This window comes from Cladophialophora psammophila (genome assembly GCF_000585535.1).
Source record: "Cladophialophora psammophila CBS 110553 chromosome Unknown aczJe-supercont1.21, whole genome shotgun sequence".
NCBI lineage: Eukaryota > Fungi > Ascomycota > Eurotiomycetes > Chaetothyriales > Herpotrichiellaceae > Cladophialophora > Cladophialophora psammophila.
The window spans coordinates 460,105-475,809 of NW_006912942.1; the positions used below are offsets into that span (position 1 = coordinate 460,105).

At 51.6% G+C, this 15,705-nt stretch overlaps 7 protein-coding genes across 7 annotated transcripts; 5 read left to right on the forward strand and 2 right to left on the reverse strand.

The window, feature by feature from the left end:
• Positions 1-425: 425 nt before the first annotated feature.
• A1O5_10808 (uncharacterized protein) lies at positions 426-2,247 on the reverse strand (the record flags this gene model as incomplete). Its single annotated transcript, XM_007751382.1, has 5 exons — positions 426-706; positions 770-917; positions 983-1,601; positions 1,654-2,089; positions 2,139-2,247. 5 exons carry the CDS (start codon positions 2,245-2,247, stop codon positions 426-428), a joined length of 1,593 nt encoding a protein of 530 aa, XP_007749572.1.
• Positions 2,248-3,991: 1,744 nt separating this feature from the next.
• A1O5_10809 (uncharacterized protein) lies at positions 3,992-5,448 on the forward strand (the record flags this gene model as incomplete). The annotated part of the gene is made up of 5 exons (XM_007751383.1): positions 3,992-4,093; positions 4,160-4,284; positions 4,334-4,642; positions 4,696-5,257; positions 5,332-5,448. The coding sequence occupies 5 exons, from the start codon at positions 3,992-3,994 to the stop codon at positions 5,446-5,448; spliced, it is 1,215 nt and encodes a 404-aa protein (XP_007749573.1).
• Positions 5,449-6,041: 593 nt separating this feature from the next.
• A1O5_10810 (uncharacterized protein) lies at positions 6,042-6,706 on the forward strand (the record flags this gene model as incomplete). Its single annotated transcript, XM_007751384.1, has 3 exons — positions 6,042-6,176; positions 6,242-6,551; positions 6,603-6,706. The coding sequence occupies 3 exons, from the start codon at positions 6,042-6,044 to the stop codon at positions 6,704-6,706; spliced, it is 549 nt and encodes a 182-aa protein (XP_007749574.1).
• A 527-nt stretch (positions 6,707-7,233) lies between these two features.
• On the forward strand, positions 7,234-8,827 carry A1O5_10811 (alpha-amylase; the record flags this gene model as incomplete). Its single annotated transcript, XM_007751385.1, has 2 exons — positions 7,234-7,615; positions 7,680-8,827. The coding sequence occupies 2 exons, from the start codon at positions 7,234-7,236 to the stop codon at positions 8,825-8,827; spliced, it is 1,530 nt and encodes a 509-aa protein (XP_007749575.1).
• A 691-nt stretch (positions 8,828-9,518) lies between these two features.
• A1O5_10812 (uncharacterized protein) lies at positions 9,519-11,329 on the forward strand (the record flags this gene model as incomplete). Its single annotated transcript, XM_007751386.1, has 6 exons — positions 9,519-9,612; positions 9,667-9,753; positions 9,822-10,430; positions 10,495-10,646; positions 10,712-10,850; positions 10,911-11,329. The coding sequence occupies 6 exons, from the start codon at positions 9,519-9,521 to the stop codon at positions 11,327-11,329; spliced, it is 1,500 nt and encodes a 499-aa protein (XP_007749576.1).
• Positions 11,330-12,353: 1,024 nt separating this feature from the next.
• A1O5_10813 (alcohol dehydrogenase) lies at positions 12,354-13,491 on the forward strand (the record flags this gene model as incomplete). The annotated part of the gene is made up of 2 exons (XM_007751387.1): positions 12,354-13,149; positions 13,256-13,491. The coding sequence occupies 2 exons, from the start codon at positions 12,354-12,356 to the stop codon at positions 13,489-13,491; spliced, it is 1,032 nt and encodes a 343-aa protein (XP_007749577.1).
• A 413-nt stretch (positions 13,492-13,904) lies between these two features.
• On the reverse strand, positions 13,905-14,616 carry A1O5_10814 (uncharacterized protein; the record flags this gene model as incomplete). The annotated part of the gene is made up of 2 exons (XM_007751388.1): positions 13,905-14,286; positions 14,351-14,616. 2 exons carry the CDS (start codon positions 14,614-14,616, stop codon positions 13,905-13,907), a joined length of 648 nt encoding a protein of 215 aa, XP_007749578.1.
• Positions 14,617-15,705: the final 1,089 nt, after the last annotated feature.

Below are 15,705 nucleotides of genomic sequence, written 5' to 3' on the forward strand. Positions count from 1 at the left end.
TCATTAGGACTTTCGGCCTACTCCTCGGCCTAATTGATGGTGGAAGCACCAGGCTTGGCTCCGCATTGTTTATGTCACTATTCCGCCTTTTTTCAGACTGCCGCTCTCTATATATTTGATGCCCCCTTAGGGCGAGTCCATACGCTATAATACTACCATTAGTCCCCGCGCAACTCTATCCCGCGACAATTTGTCCCAGATTTCTTCATTTGCTTCTACCCCTTTCTTTATCTAGTTGTATTCGACTGTTCGCTTGCTTCATAGGAGAGAGTGCCACACGGTACACCTGGCCCCTGATCCTGACATAGGATATATCATTCCAAACCTGAAGAAGACGCTTCTGCATGGTAGACTGATTGACCTTAAAGTCTACCGCCTTATGCGGTCGGAGCAGGCGGGCGTCCAGGATCAATTAAAAGTCCTGCTCAAACTGATTTCTCAAGCTGCTCAGTTTTGACAACTGCTGCGGTAGGCACCTCAAAGACCTCGACACCTTCGTCCGCGATGTGCCCAGTCTCAGTAAGATGCAATGCACCTTGATGAATCTTCTCCTTCTCCTCTTCGCTGATGCCGTACCAGTGGACGGCGACGTGCTTGTCTCCGAATAGCGTCCCGATCTCCTCAAGGGTCCTGTTCGCGGTCTCTGGGAAGAAGAAGTAGATAATAGGTAGATATATAACGGTGGGACAAATAAGGACGAGGTAGACTATTGGAAAGGTTAGCGGTGCTTGTGAACGGGATATAGAAGGAGGGCTTTTTCTTCACGAACATTTCCAGCCAATATCGTTCAAAGCCACTGGGGCAGCAACCAGGGTGATTTCGCTCGTCAAGAAGAAGACTGCTAGCCCCAATGCCGTACCTTGCGAGCGCAGGTGGTTGGGCCAGATTTCGGACACGTATACAAACTGTGTTGCATCCTGTAAGGTAATCAGCATTTGCCACAGCGATGTTTGTAGAAGACGGCTGGACCCAATTTCCATACCATGCAGGAGCACCAGAAGGTAATGTAGAGCCAAATAAAGAACACGCAAGCGTTCAAACCAGCTTTACTTGTTCCACCAAGGTAGGTGGCCGTCAGCGCCGCCTCGAAGATCAGGCACATCAGACAGCCGGTTGTACCAATCAGCAAGAGAGGTCTGCGGCCGAAGCGATCAACAAGGAATGCTGTCAGCGTATTGCCGAAAATGGTATAGGTGGTCCAGCAAGCATTCAGCAGCAGCGGGATGCTGCCTTTCAAGCCGAGCGAGGTATAGATAAGTACACCGTAGTTCGCCAGGACATAGACACCCATCATCTGATCGAAGAACATCAGTAAAAAGGAGATAAGGGCACGGCGTCGATTGGCCTTGGTGCGGAGGATTTCAAACTTCCGACCCAGGGACAGCTTCTTATCGGCTTCGTGCTGCTTCTCCATCAAGTAAAACTCTTCTTTGGCCTTTATTTGCTCCGGGTCGTCCTTTTGGCCGTGCAGGCGTTTGACAATATTGAAGGCTTCTTCGGTCTTGTCTTGGCTGAGAAGCCAGCGAGGCGATTCGGGAATGAATTTGCTGCCGAGTATGACGATCAAAGGCGGAACGCATTGAAACACCAAGGGGAACCGCCTATAATTTCTTTCAGCAAGACAAGCGACCACTTGGAGACTTTTCGTCTTACCAGGCGGCGGAAGCGTGAGGTGAGCTCCCGGGTATATAGGCGCAGCCGTACCCAATCCAGCCTGCGAAGCTATATCCCCAAGCCCACATGATACCCGTGACACACATCATGGCACCCCGGGTCTCAGCCGTAGCGACTTCTCCTTGGTACATGGGCGTGACGATGGCGAGGATTCCAGATCCCACTCCGGCCACAATACGGCCGACGGCGAACATGGAGATCGCGACAGAGCCTGCGTTAAGCGCACCGCCGATGATGATGAAAACGCAGCCGATCATGATTGCGGCTTTGCGACCGTATTTGTCGGCTGCCCAGCTGCTAACGATGCAGCCCAAGAAGGCACCGCCGCTGTTTGCGCCATTCAGGCCTCCGAGGACGTTGGTCGTGTGCGCATAGCCAGGGTCGCCTTGTACCGGCAGATTGAAGTACGTGTAGACTGCAACTGTCAGGCTCCTATGTGGTTGATTCCTTGGCTCGATCCTTACAGTTTGGTTGCCCAGACGTTGAGCCAATGATAGCAAGGCCATAAGCAGTTGACAGTGTACCAAGCGCCACAAAAATCACCACCAGCACGTTGAAGGCGTTGAACTTCATCTTGGACTCGAAGCCCTGAACTTTGGCGGGATCCAAGCAATGTGGCGAAATAAAGGGATACTACACAGTATAAGCGAAGCCAGTGAGGAAAGCAGGCTGCGAGACAAGATCAGGGGGGAAGCAACGGCAGTCGATCAAGCTTTATTCCCCAGATTTGCTTACGGCGCTCGCCTCGGTCCAGCTAGCTTTATTCCCTCGGTGGTTCATCGGCCCATCCAATTTATGGAGAAAGATCTCCGCATCTTTCCCTTTTTGATTCTTACGCTGGAGTGGCAGGGCTGAAACGCGTAACCCCTGGTAGTAATCAAAAACTTGACACCTAATATTGACCGTCTAGGCTCCGTCACCCCCACAAACAGAGTTTTCCGCAAGCAGAGCCGACCAATTCGGTCCTCGAGGCCGCTGCGCTGCGAGTCTTCCTCAAAATATTCCTGTTGTCAAAGGTGATAGGTTTGAGTGTGTTGAGCATCGCCAGCCAGTTCCACCACGATCCTGCCTACTTACTAGTAGAGTCGTTGTGCTGACAGTGGGCACTTCCAAATTGTCCCCCCCCTTTATTCTTTGGCTTTTGAATTAGCTTTATATTGAGCCACGAAGGAGATGTGTGAGGGGAACAGGGACTTTTCCCTACATCCGACCCCTTTTTACTATGATAGTGGGTCCGCGGGAAGAACCAATCAGGGTACTCGGCCCCGGCCTTCGTTCTCCGCTTTGCATATATACCTAGGTTCCTGGAACTTGGGGTTCGGGGACCTAAGGTGGACCCCAGGAAATTCAGGAAACATACTCCGCAGTACTTTGAGATGTACCCACAGGGCTTCATTCTCCGCATTCTCCAGATTATGGTGAGAGCCGATTGCGATTGTTGAATGCTTTGCACTGTTCCCAAGTTATCGAGCTTCTCGGTGCTATTCAGTCTCTGGCCCAGCTCGTTCTCGACATGCAGGCTGTCTATGAGGTGAGACGGATTCATACCCTACCTACGTGCGTTACATGTTTAGCTTCAGTGAATACGGCGGATCGGCGTTCAGGCCGCCATATACTACCTACCAGGCAAGTGGACTAACCAGGAGCCCATCTTACTCTGAGGGTACGGAACCGCAATGCGGGGAATGGTTTCCATTTGCGGAATTCGAGAACCGACATCATCGCATCTCCAAGTGCTTAAGAGCTAGGTTTCGTATTGCCCGCGGCCACACGGTCAAGTAGAGGTTAGATCTCTGTAAGGGCTGTCTGACACATCTGGGAAGTCCGTTCATAAATTGTGAAGGTTGCGAGATCACACTGCAACAACGCAGCGTCTGGCAGTTACTTGACCACCGAGTCTACAACATGCTCGTGAATACTGTGCTTACGCACAGCATTTCGCCTTTACTTGGTCTTCTCCTTCTTGGAGTGGTAGGCGCAATCCTCGTATCCTCTCGATTTATCTACAATCTATACTTCCACCCTCTCTCGAAATACCCTGGACCCTGGTATGCAGCCGCAACTTCTCTATCCGTTGCGATTATATCGGTATTGAAGGTTGAACCACAATGGCTCATGAGTGTGGTAAGAAAATATGGGAGTGTGTAGCCCCGTTTAATCTGTCATTTTCTTTCAATCGGTTGATGAAACGTTGGCTAATTTCCCTACCACCTCCACTATAGCGGAGACACCGATCCGTATCTCACCCACGGTGTTGCTGTTCCCAAAGCCTTCCGCGCTCAAAGAGATATACTGGGACCCTAAATGTAACACGAAGATGTCCCTTTATGGGACCGGTGCATTGGGGCCTCCTCATCTCTTCACAACGCTAGATAGCGAAGAACACAAGAACTTAAGAAAGGCTCTTGGTGGTCAGCAGGTATGCTTCATCTATTTCCATGACTTGTGCAGCAGCCCATGAACTCACCAACTCACGATCATGTAGTGGACCATCGGGTCTCTAAAGAACAACTGGGAGCCTCGCATAGACGACTTGGTCCGCCTATTCATTCGCAAGATGACTGAAAGAGCACAGGCTAACGATACGGTGTTGCTCTCCGAAAGAGTAGCGTAAGTTGCATGAACGCACAGCCCTCGAAGAAGCAACTGATTGTAGCAGTGAGTTTGCCGCAGATATCATGACCATGATCTCTTTCACTGAGCCTTGGGGCTTTGTCAAGAACAGTCGGGACGTGTACGGAATCCTCGGCAACTGGCGTAAAGGACTCCCGCTGTTTGGGTTCGCTGGGCGATGCAACTCTTTCCGAAAGATTTTGTCCATTCCTGGCGTAGGGGAACGGTTTCTCCCCAAGGCAACTGACAAAGACGGCTTCGGATATCTGATGAATTGGGCCGACAAAGAAGTATCCCGTCGCGAGGAGAAGTTGGGAGACGGCGAGACTGTAAATGAACCGGACTTCCTTCAACAGTCAGTCAAAAGCAGCAGACACACGCAGGCGCAGGAGCTGACGATTTCAATAGCTGTCTAGATGCGCGAATGGACGGAGAGCCCCTCAGCCCTGTTCAGAAGAGGGCGCACGTGACACTCCTGATTCAAGCAGGGGCCGATACCACTGGCACCGCACTCGGAGCCACCTTGCGATTTCTTGCCTTGGATCCCGACAAGATGAAACGCACATGGGAGGAGATTGAAGCTGCCGATCGCGCAGGTAAATTGTCCACTCCAATCCAATACGAAGAAACGCGAGAGAACCTGCCGTATATGTGCGCATGCATCAAAGAAGCAACTCGACTGTGCCCGCCTGCCGACAATCTCTTCGGCCGGGTGGTTGGAAAAGCCGGTAAAGTGATTGATGGACATTTCCTTCCTCCGGGGACAGAGATAACGACCAATGCATACGTCGTGCATCGAGATCCGGTCCTTTACGCACCCGACCCTGATGCTTTCCGCCCTGAACGATGGCTTGAAAGTAAGGAGAAAGCTGCAGAAATGGAGCTTCACAGCTTTGTGTTTGGCATTGGGCCTCGCATTTGTTTGGGAAAGGACGTCGCCATAATCGAACTGCACAAGCTTCTCCCTGAGGTATGTCAATCTCCAACATGATGATCAAGCATGCGGTGATAGGGTTTTGAGACCAATCTGACATCTCATCCTAGATTATTCGACACTTCGATTTGCAGCTTGTCACTCCAGGAAGATTTGTGGTGGCAGGCGGGGTCGCGTATTTTAACGATTTTAATGTGAAACTGATAGCAAGAGAGGAATCTGCTTGACGTACCGGGAGACCGTCAGTGGACGAATGCCCTGGAACGACTCCAGTGTATCATTTATAAATGAAGCCTGACGACCTGCTTCATTGTAGAATTGTTCTTGAATTTGAGTAGAGCTTGAGAAGCTGGTCCGAGGCGGTATTTGAAGCCGTGTTACGGCAGGAATACCCACAGGATCGAAGAATAATGTCGGCGGTGATCGGGAATGGCAAATATAGGGAGCTCCATACAAGCCGAATTTGAACTTCGTCCAGAGAAACACAATAAGCGACCGTTAGTTAATGAAAATGAGGGATGATGCTACATCTCACTGAGAGTATAGTCCGCTGTAGGATGGTATGGCCAAGTATATCTCAGTGAAACGCACACCACAACTCCCGAGAACTCGGAGGATTCCGATCACCCTCGGCACTGACTCGATGCTGGCGGAGGCTTGCAGGCATGTCACTCCTACCAGGTATCGATCGTTGGCATAGTCGCTTCTTTGACTGAAAGAATAGACATTTATCTCCTCATTATTCATTCGTTGATTTGCTCGCTCGAGCCTGCCGAACCCTTCGAGCTTTCATCACATTCAGCCGGTGAGAACCCCTGAGATGGAGAAACTCAAGAAATTCTATACTCCAGACTACATGTCACGGCCGGGGATGTCATTTGCTATTCACATTGAAGATCCGGTTCAGAGAATAGAGGAATTCATGAACAGATACAAACGGGAACCTGTCGCAGAAGTACGTTTTCTCTGCTGGCGGCCACAAAGCCCCCGTGAGACACACTGTAACAAACATGCCCCCAGGGATTTGAAGAGTCTATGATGACGAGAGATCTCAGCGTCGTCAGTGCCACGGGACCACCGAATGTCGCGGCTGTCTTCGAGATGGAAATTACTCCCATGTACGGAACCCGAATGGGTAATGCTTCAGGGGCCGCTATCACACTCATCCACGATATGTGCACGACGATGGCGATGGCGCCTCTAGCAAGAAAAGACTTCTGGCACTTTGGCGGAGTGTCTCGAGTCCTCAGTGTCACGTACTTGAGGCCCACAAAGGTGGGCACCAGGGTCTTGATTGAATGTGAAGTGTTGCAGGTGGGATTACGATTTGGTACGGATCGCGACCTTGGTTTGGATTGAAGGGCTGACATTCAACCTTCAGCGACGATACGAGGGTCCATGAAGGACAAAGCCACGGGTGATCTACTCTCAGTCTGTGAGCACAACAAGGCTAGCATCATCTTCCGCGAAAAAGCTCAGATTTGAATACACAACACGCAACTCACAGAGGCTGTTCGACCTCCCGGTGGCCTACACCCGCAACTCAAACACCCTCCTCCGTTTCACCTACAATAACCCCGGTGGTAGTTTTGACGCGTGGGGCGAGCAGACCTTCCTAAGGAATCTTATCTCGCCCACGGAGAAAACCCCTCCACCGTTCAGCCACTGACATGTTACGGACATTCGGGCCACGATCGTGCCCAGAAATAGTCGACATCTTATTGGCATCTCATTGGTAGAAGTCTCGCCACCACTGCAGGGGGGGGAGAGAGATGATCTCATCCCGCGCTGTGGCCTTGTTTCCAGGAAATTCCCAACCAACACTCAAGGTTGGCACCGAGTTGGCTCGCGTTGATGTCATCTATAGATACTTCTTTTTTCCAGCTTTCATTGATCTATTTTCGTGCATTCCCAAGTCATTGCTTTGATTTCCTTTCTGTACCTGACCCGTTTCTTATAAAGTATACGACAATATCCTCTAGAAAGTCACTCCTTTGGCTCTTCTTTTCGGAATGGGTGGCACACCCGAGAATTACTCCATGTTGCAGGGGTTTGAGTGGAACGTCCCTGCCGACCAGAAACATTGGACTCGATTGCAGAGCGCATTGCAAGACCTGAAGAATATTGGGATAGACAACGTTTGGCTTCCTCCCGCCTGCAAAGGTCAGGGCGGCGGCGGGGCTAACGGTTATGACATTTATGACTTATACGACGTGGGCGAATTTGATCAAAAAGGCTCCAAATCAACCAAATGGGGCCCTAGAGAGGACCTGGATCAATTGAGCAGGAAAGCAAAGGAGCTGGGAATTGGGCTGTACTTCGATGCGGTGCTGAACCACAAGGCTGGTGCGGACAGGAAAGAGAAGTGCAGGGTCGTCGAGGTGGATCAGAGTGGTCAGTCCGTATCCGAACCGATCGCAATGTCGAAGGGTTTCCCCCAGGCTGATCAGTATCTCAGACCGAAATAAGGAGATTGGGGAGCCGTTCGAAATTGAGGCGTGGCTGGGCTTCGATTTTCCTAGTCGCGGCGACAAATACTCCGCTCAAAAGTACCACTGGGAGCACTTTTCAGGCACGGACTACGACGCAGCGACCGAAAGAACGGGCATCTTTCGCATACTCGGCGAGAACAAGCATTGGTCCCATTCCGTGGGAGACGAAGCAGGCAATGCTGACTTCCTCATGTTTGCCGACCTCGACTATAGCCACCCAGAGGTTGCAAAGGACGTAATCCACTGGAGCGAATGGGTAGTTAACGAATTCAAGCTGAAAGGGTTCCGGTTCGATGCTTGCCAGCATTTCTCCGAGCGCTTCACCAATGATTTGGTTCAACACCTGGAGGAAAAGTTCGGAGAGGGCCAGATGTTTCTAGTTGGTGAGTACTGGTCTGACCAGACGCAAGAAATGCTCGACTGGTTAAACCATATGCACCACCGCTTCACCCTGTATGACTCGCCACTGGTGTATTCCTTCTCGCAAATTTCTAAGACCGAGAAGGCGGACCTCCGAAAAGTGTTCGACAACAGTCTTGTAAAAGCCAGGCCTGAAAGTGCGGTGACGGTGGTGATGAATCACGACACTCAGCCAGGGCAGACGGTGGAGACACCCATTGAAGGCTTCTTCAAGCCGATCGCCTACGCTCTGATCTTGTTGAGGAGAGAAGGCTACCCGTGCGTCTTCTACGGCGATCTCTATGGCATGAAGGGCAAACAGGCAGAGCCGCCGGCATGCGGGGGGAAACTGCCTCATCTCGTGCTTGCGAGGAAGCTTTTTGCGTACGGGGACCAGGACGACTACTTCGACGAGCATCCAAACTGTATCGGATTCGTGCGCAGAGGTACCGAAGACAGGAAATCCGGCCTTGCTTGTGTCATGTCGAATGCCGAACCAGGTACAAAGCGGATGTTCGTGGGCAAGGAACATGCAGGAGAACTCTGGACAGACGTGCTGGGCTGGCAGAAGGAAGAAGTCAAGATCGACGAGGACGGGTTTGGAGAGTTCATGTGTCCCGGCACGAGCGTTAGTGTCTGGGTAAGCAAGGAAGCAGAGGGCAGAGATAAGATCGACGCATTGGACTTTGATAGCGACATTTACGCAAGAGCATAAGCTGCACCGGAATCAGAGGGCGACTTGGATACAACGATGTTAGACAGGCCGACAGAGCAACGGGGTGTCTGGGATATAGATCGAATGGGGCAATTATGCGAAGACTCTAGTGTGCTTCAGGAAATAGGAAGAGGGCTCTGACTTGTGGAAAAATTGCGATCGGTGACATAATACTTGCATACCGACTTGCTGCGTAAGGCTGCGGCGCCCTGTCACTGACTTGTATTCCATAATCAGGGTATGATGGATCAGGGAGCTTGAAGTTCAGATCGACGAGGCTGGGCTCCTTTCGCACCAGATAACAACTCCCGCCAAACCGATGTTAACTGAGGCCACCAACAATTCGCCCGTCAAAGCAGTCAAGGCTCATCCAGCTCGTAAAAGACGGCCAGCATGTCCCCAAGGTGGCGATCGCATCATTTTACAAGTTAGACTACGGCCGTCGTATTGTTCGGTGGCATGCTCGTGTTTGGTGGCTAATCTCTCCATCATGTCAGACATGCATACTCCATGCAGGAAGCCTGACGAGAGATCACTCAGCTCAATTTTGGGGTATTTCCGCGTCTATATTGGTAGGCGGCAACTCAGCTCTAACATCTATATGAGAGACGAAGCGAGCGAGCATCTATCTTGATTATGGTTTGTTCCTCCTCAATGTACTCTCTAGGTACGAAGAATGGCTTTTCTCGCGATGGACGCTGGCAATTTGATCGCGTCAGTGGTAGCATGCTTTCTGCTAGTCCGGCTGTTGTCTATTGGCATGCGAAACCGGAATATGCCTCCAGGTATACATTCGTCCTTTCCTAGATACATCCAACCTCTCGCTAACAGGAGTCAAGGTCCGCCAACACTGCCCATCATTGGAAATCTATATCAGATCCCCAAAAAGGACATACACCTGCACCATCAGAAATGGGCAAAAAAATGTACGTTTAAAATCTCCTTGGGCTGTCGTGCTTGAGAGGTGATGGTAACTGTCGAACGATGAAAACAGACGGACCGATTTTCTCCCTCAAAATGGGAAGCCAGGATGTCATCGTCCTTGCCAGCGGCGATATGATCAAAAGACTCGTGGACAAGCGGAGCGGCAACTATGCAGACCGGCCAGCCCTCTTTATGCAGGACGTCTTCGAGCACTCGAGGATCATCATGCGAGGCTACGACGACCTGTGGAAAGTCGAGCGGAAACTCTACCACCAGTTCCTCAACAGCACAAAGGCGGCACGGTACACGCCTTACCAGGACCTGGAGACGAAGCAGCTCTGCTTCGATCTCCTGCGTCATCCACAACACTTTGAAGCACTGATCACAAGGACGACACTAAGTGCCGCCACCAGCATGGCGTACGGATTTCGCGTGACTGACCCGGCCAACCCTATCATGAAGGAGCTCCTCCACAATGCCCACGGGTTCTTCACCATGGTCCACAAAAGCCAGTTGTTTGACTGGTATCCTCAGCTGCGATCCATTGCGCGCTGGCTACCGCCGTTCTTGTATCGAATGTATCGAGACGCCAGAGAGATCTTTCGTCGAGAGAAAGCACAGTTTCACCAGCTGCTCAGCGATGCTAGGAAGACAATGGCCTACCAGAACTCGCTTCCAAGTAAGAAACTCTGAAGTATTTGTCTCCCAGAGGAGGGTACTGACCTGATTGTCCCGTGCTATAGGCTTCGCATCAGATATAGTTCGAGCGCAAAAATCTTGGGAGGGAAAGCAGGAAGGTACCATCTTGACTGACCATGCCGCCGCATACATCGCTGGAATTGCCATGGAAGGAGCAACAGATACCCAGAGCAACCAGCTAGCTGGGTTCATCAAGGTAGAGCATTACTTTGCTTGGTCTCAAAACCTCATTCTCTAGTATACTAACTCATAACCTTCAAGGCAATAATGCTGTATCCGGAGGTCCAGAAGCAAGCTCACGTCCAACTAGACGATATCGTTGGGACTGATCGATTGCCTGAGCCAAGCGATCTTGAAACCTTGCCATACATACGGCAGATCATGAAAGAAACCCTCCGATGTACGCATGCCCGATCCAACCACCCCGAGAGGCGGAGCGGACAGAGACTGATTCGAGTAGGGATGCCGACAGCGGTGACCAGTGCAATTCCCCACGCGGCTCGCGCCCAAGACGAAATTGACGGCTACATAATCCCCAAGGGGGCAACCATCCTTCTTGCGGTCTGGGCGGCGAACAACGACCCAGCTCTTTTCCCGAACCCTCGCGTCTTCGATCCGTCTCGGCAGAACCCCAACTTTTCGATGGGGGAAGCAGCACTCGCGAGTGACATCCGCGACCGCGATCACTGGACGTTCGGCGCAGGCAGGAGGATCTGTCCAGGGATCCACGTCGCCGAGGGGACATTGCTTCTGGCCATGGCCCGGATTCTATGGGCGTTTGACATCTCCAAAGCCAAAGACGCTCACGGCAGGGAGATCGAAGTTGACCAGGACGAACTTACACAGTCGATTGCGGCAAGGCCACTTCCGTTCAAGTAAGAAATCCCCAACTCCTCGCAGACGGCTCGAGGAAAGGAGGTTGCTAACGAGCGATATATAGATGTGATATCAGAATCCGGAGCGAAAGGCACGCCCAAGTAGTACGGAAAACCTGGGAAGGAGCGCAGCATGTCCTTGACGAGGCAGGCAATTACAAGATGAATGTTTTGTGACTGGCGAACAGGTCTATCGTGTGTTCTCCCAGCTGATCAACCCAAGCAAGCAAGCAAGCAAGCAAGCAAAACAAAGATTCACTGCAAGAAATTGAATGCGCGGGAGTTGCCGCCATTTCCCCGCAAAACACGGACCAGTCAACCCGTCCAGGGTTCGATCAGGGATCTTGTTGGAGACCTGCTGCTTGATCCTTGAGAGCCGGATTTCCCAGATGTCCCATTGGGCAAATACGACGTCAACGATGGGCCCTTTTGTAGAGATGAGACGGCGAAGAGGGGGAGGGATGTGCGCAATGCAACATTGTGCGCTACATCCCCCATATGTATGTAGGTGCCAATTGCCCCGCTCCTCCGTGCCCATGATTGACTGGGTAGAAGATGACGCGTTCATCTCTTCCTCTGTCTCTGTCTGGCGCGGGGAGAATAGTCGCTGGATATTAAAGGGGACTAGTTGCCAGCTGGCCCTCTTGGAGGTGGCCTGGAAGAGGTAGACACCAAGGCAGATCTGGATATCGCTCTGAGGAGAAAGAAGGGAACTTGACATCTTAGCCTGGCCCCAAGGACAAGAAGACGTGTTGGAAAAAGATCGTCTGTCTGCTCTGACTTCGAAAGCCTCTGCTCCGTACTCCCATACCTAAGCTCTCGACTTATTCAGGGAGTGTGCTTCCTTACAGGGGGCAAGGCTGCCTGCGAAAGGGGCTACCTCATACACATCACATATCCGCTGGTCCGGCACAGTCCCACACAGGGTCTGAGAGAGTGAGACTCGTCAATTTGGGGGTTTCCTTCACTTTCTGCCTCAGTTCGCCACAATATATATATTGTATACATATCTTGTTGACGGTGCCAAGATGAAAGTCGTGCGCGTCGTTGGTTACCACAAAAACCTCGAGTTGTCCGAAGCCCCCGAACCCAAAATCACGTCGCCGCTCGACGTGATTGTGAAGATCGGCGCCGCAGGGGTGTGCCGCACCGACATCCACATCCTCGAGGGCCAGTGGGCCGAGAAGTCGGGCGTCCAGCTCCCTTACACCATCGGGCACGAAAATGCCGGCTGGGTCCATGCAAAAGGGGAGGCCGTGACGGGACTCGCGGTCGGCGACAAGGTGATTCTGCACCCGCTAGTGACATGTGGCCTGTGTCGCGCGTGTCGCTTCGGCGACGACGTGCACTGCGAGAACTCGATCTTCCCAGGCATTAATGCCGATGGCGGGTACGCAGAGTACCTCAAGACGAGCGCGCGCAGCGTCATCAAGCTGGACCCCAAGCTGGAACCCACTGACGTGGCGGCCCTCGCGGACGCCGGGCTCACCGCCTACCACGTCTGCGCAAAGGCCGCGAGGGTGCTCCGGCCCGGGAATTTTGTGGTCATGATCGGGGCCGGCGGCCTGGGACACATCGGGATCCAAGTCATGAAGGCCATCAGCGCGGCGACGGTTATTGTGGTTGATAGGAATTCGGAGGCATTGGGGTTGGCCAAGAAGTTGGGAGCAGATCATGTCGTGCAGGCTGGAAGCGATGATGGCTTTGTCAAAGAGGTGCTGTCTTTGACAGGAGGGAAAGGCGCAGAAGCCGTGATCGATTTCGTTGCCGAAGGTGGTTCAACGTCTACCGGTGTTCGTCTGCTTCGCCGAGCAGGAAATTACTGTAAGTTATTTTTCCTACCCAAACCTCTTCTATTGTGCAGGAAAGGTCCCAGAGCTCTGGGTCTTCCCCTATATATGAAATGGGATGCTGAAGGAGGGAAAAATAGACATCGTCGGATACGGAGAGAACATCAATGTACCAACCATTGACATTATATCGACCGAGATCAACTTCATCGGCAACTTAGTGGGATCGTACAATGACCTGGCTGAATTGATGGTGCTGGCTGCTCAAGGAAAAGTGGTTTTGCACACGTCCATATATAAGCTGGAAGACTTTCAGAAGGCCATTGATGACCTTTCCGCGGGCAAGGTGAGAGGGCGAGCTATTCTCGTGCCCTGAGAAAGGAGGCTGAGGTGGATCTCTCGTTCTGTGCAAATGCATGCGCTGGCCGCGCTTCAAAAAGAAGAAGATGCTCAAGTGGTTGCCGAATACATTCTTTCAGAGACGCAGAAGTGTACCAAGGTTGAATACTGCCAGAAATATGAGCAATCAGGAGATTTGCGACATGTTCATATCTTGTCACTGCAAAGTAATTTGACTTATGTTGCTAGCCTGTTTGCATGTACTTACACTAGATGACCGAGTCTAAGACCCATCCTCAGCGTAATTGAGTGATCTGCTACTGCTGGCATAATAGATGCAACAATGTTAGGATCGAAGATGAAGAACACCAACCATAGCGTACACGACAGACAGAAGACTTACAAAGCTGCCAAACTTAGACCCGCAATAAAAAGTTTGCAAACCAACTCTCATTTGATCATCTCCCATCCTCGTTCCTTGCTCGTGAAGAATTCATACACCACTTGTGCCCAGGCCTTCGGCTTGACCTCATGCCAGAATTCCCTCCCACTCTGAGCTACTTCTTGTTCTTTCAGCTCGAATCCACCGCATCCAAGGATGCGTCGAAAGCTGCGCTGGAATTTATCGCCAGCAGCTTTCAGCTGAGACTCATTTTCGTACGATATATCGAGGCTGTCGTATGTCACATCAAGGGGACGACGAAGGACGTAGGAGACGGCATCGAAGAGAGAGAGGTTCGATAGTGTTGAGCCAGCAAAGCACAAGTGCCGCCTTGCGTTGAGGCAGGGGAGGTGGTGCGGTAAGAGACTCGCAACGACGAATTTCGCAATACTGCAAAGCTCAAGTTAGGTCGACCAGCTCCGCAGTAGGAAAGAAGGTTGAAATGGAAACTCACTCGTCGCTATGTGTTGTTGAGACTCTAGCGTCAGGACTCCCAAAGTAAATTGCCGATCTTTTGTCTTCGTTCAACCCCAACACATTGGATTCAAGAAGGAAATCTGAGAGGGCGCCTGTCATAACGTATGTGAAACCGAGGGAGGTATCAGCTTGGACCCGCGCCTCAATGTGTTTGCGCAAAGCCAGCTTGTCGGCGAAGTACAGCTCGTCTCTGATAGCAGCATGGTTGAGGTTAGGGCCATCTCGATCCCAAGTCAGCAGCATCTCGAAACATTTGTTTTGCCAAGGGCAAGCAACTCTCACATTCGGCGGGATAGAAGTGTTTCACTCCGGCAGCAAATGCTGCCTCGGCATATTCTGTTTGTTCTGCACAAATCTCATCTTCAACCGCTGAGATGACAATCTCAAAGCCTTTATAGGAGTTGGAATCGGAAGGGTGTCCGAAAATGCGTTCCAGTATGGTAGGGGGTGGTTCGACTCCCTCATCGCAAGCAATATTGGACTGCGGCAGGAGAAATGCAACTCTCGAGAAATGCTGCTTCTGGAGGGTCAGTTCTTTCTGTATTTTGTGGCCGACCTTGCTTGTAGCGCCGAGCAAGAGGACTGAATAAGTCATTTCGGCAGGTGGTCCCTTGGAAGAATCAGTCAACGTTTGTTATAGAGATGAGAAGCACACCAAGGAAACAAAGTTGCAGATTCGAGTATAGGGCGCTTCGCTTCGGAGATGCAAGCTGAAAATGCCTGCAGCGAACCAAAGTCGCGTCATCCCTGAGCCCTCTGGCGCCCGTAGAGATGACCATCGTCTTCTCAATTCACCTTGTTCAGACCATTCCCCCAGATGGGTTTAACAAGGCTCGCGACTCGATGCGGTTGATCCCCAGATCTGCGTTCGCTCCTTGCACCCTAGGCGCAAGTAGGCTCCCGAACCTGATCTCCACGCCAGCAACTACCGCATTCGGACGAGAGCCAAACGCATCGAACCAGACATACAGTCGGAGGCAACGCTGCTAGCACAGACGAGAGCTCAAGAAACCTTGCTGTGGGTCTGGGCATTAGTAATACCGTTTGAATATACAAGCCGTCCAACAGGGTGAATTTAATGCCCCTTTTGGGCCTCGTATGACCTTCCTATGGTGTGATTTATCAGGAGAGTGCGAAATTGCTGTATGTGGACATACGTACAGACCCCTACCTGTGAGAGGGCAAAGACTCAAGTTGGACCATATCAAGAACACAAAGATGGCTCCAGGGGATCCCTGCTATTGGACAAGTTCAAGTAATATGCCTAGGAAGGAATAACTCGGTCGGGAGAAAGAGAAAGGAGGAGAATGAAGACGAGGCTGCGTCGACTCC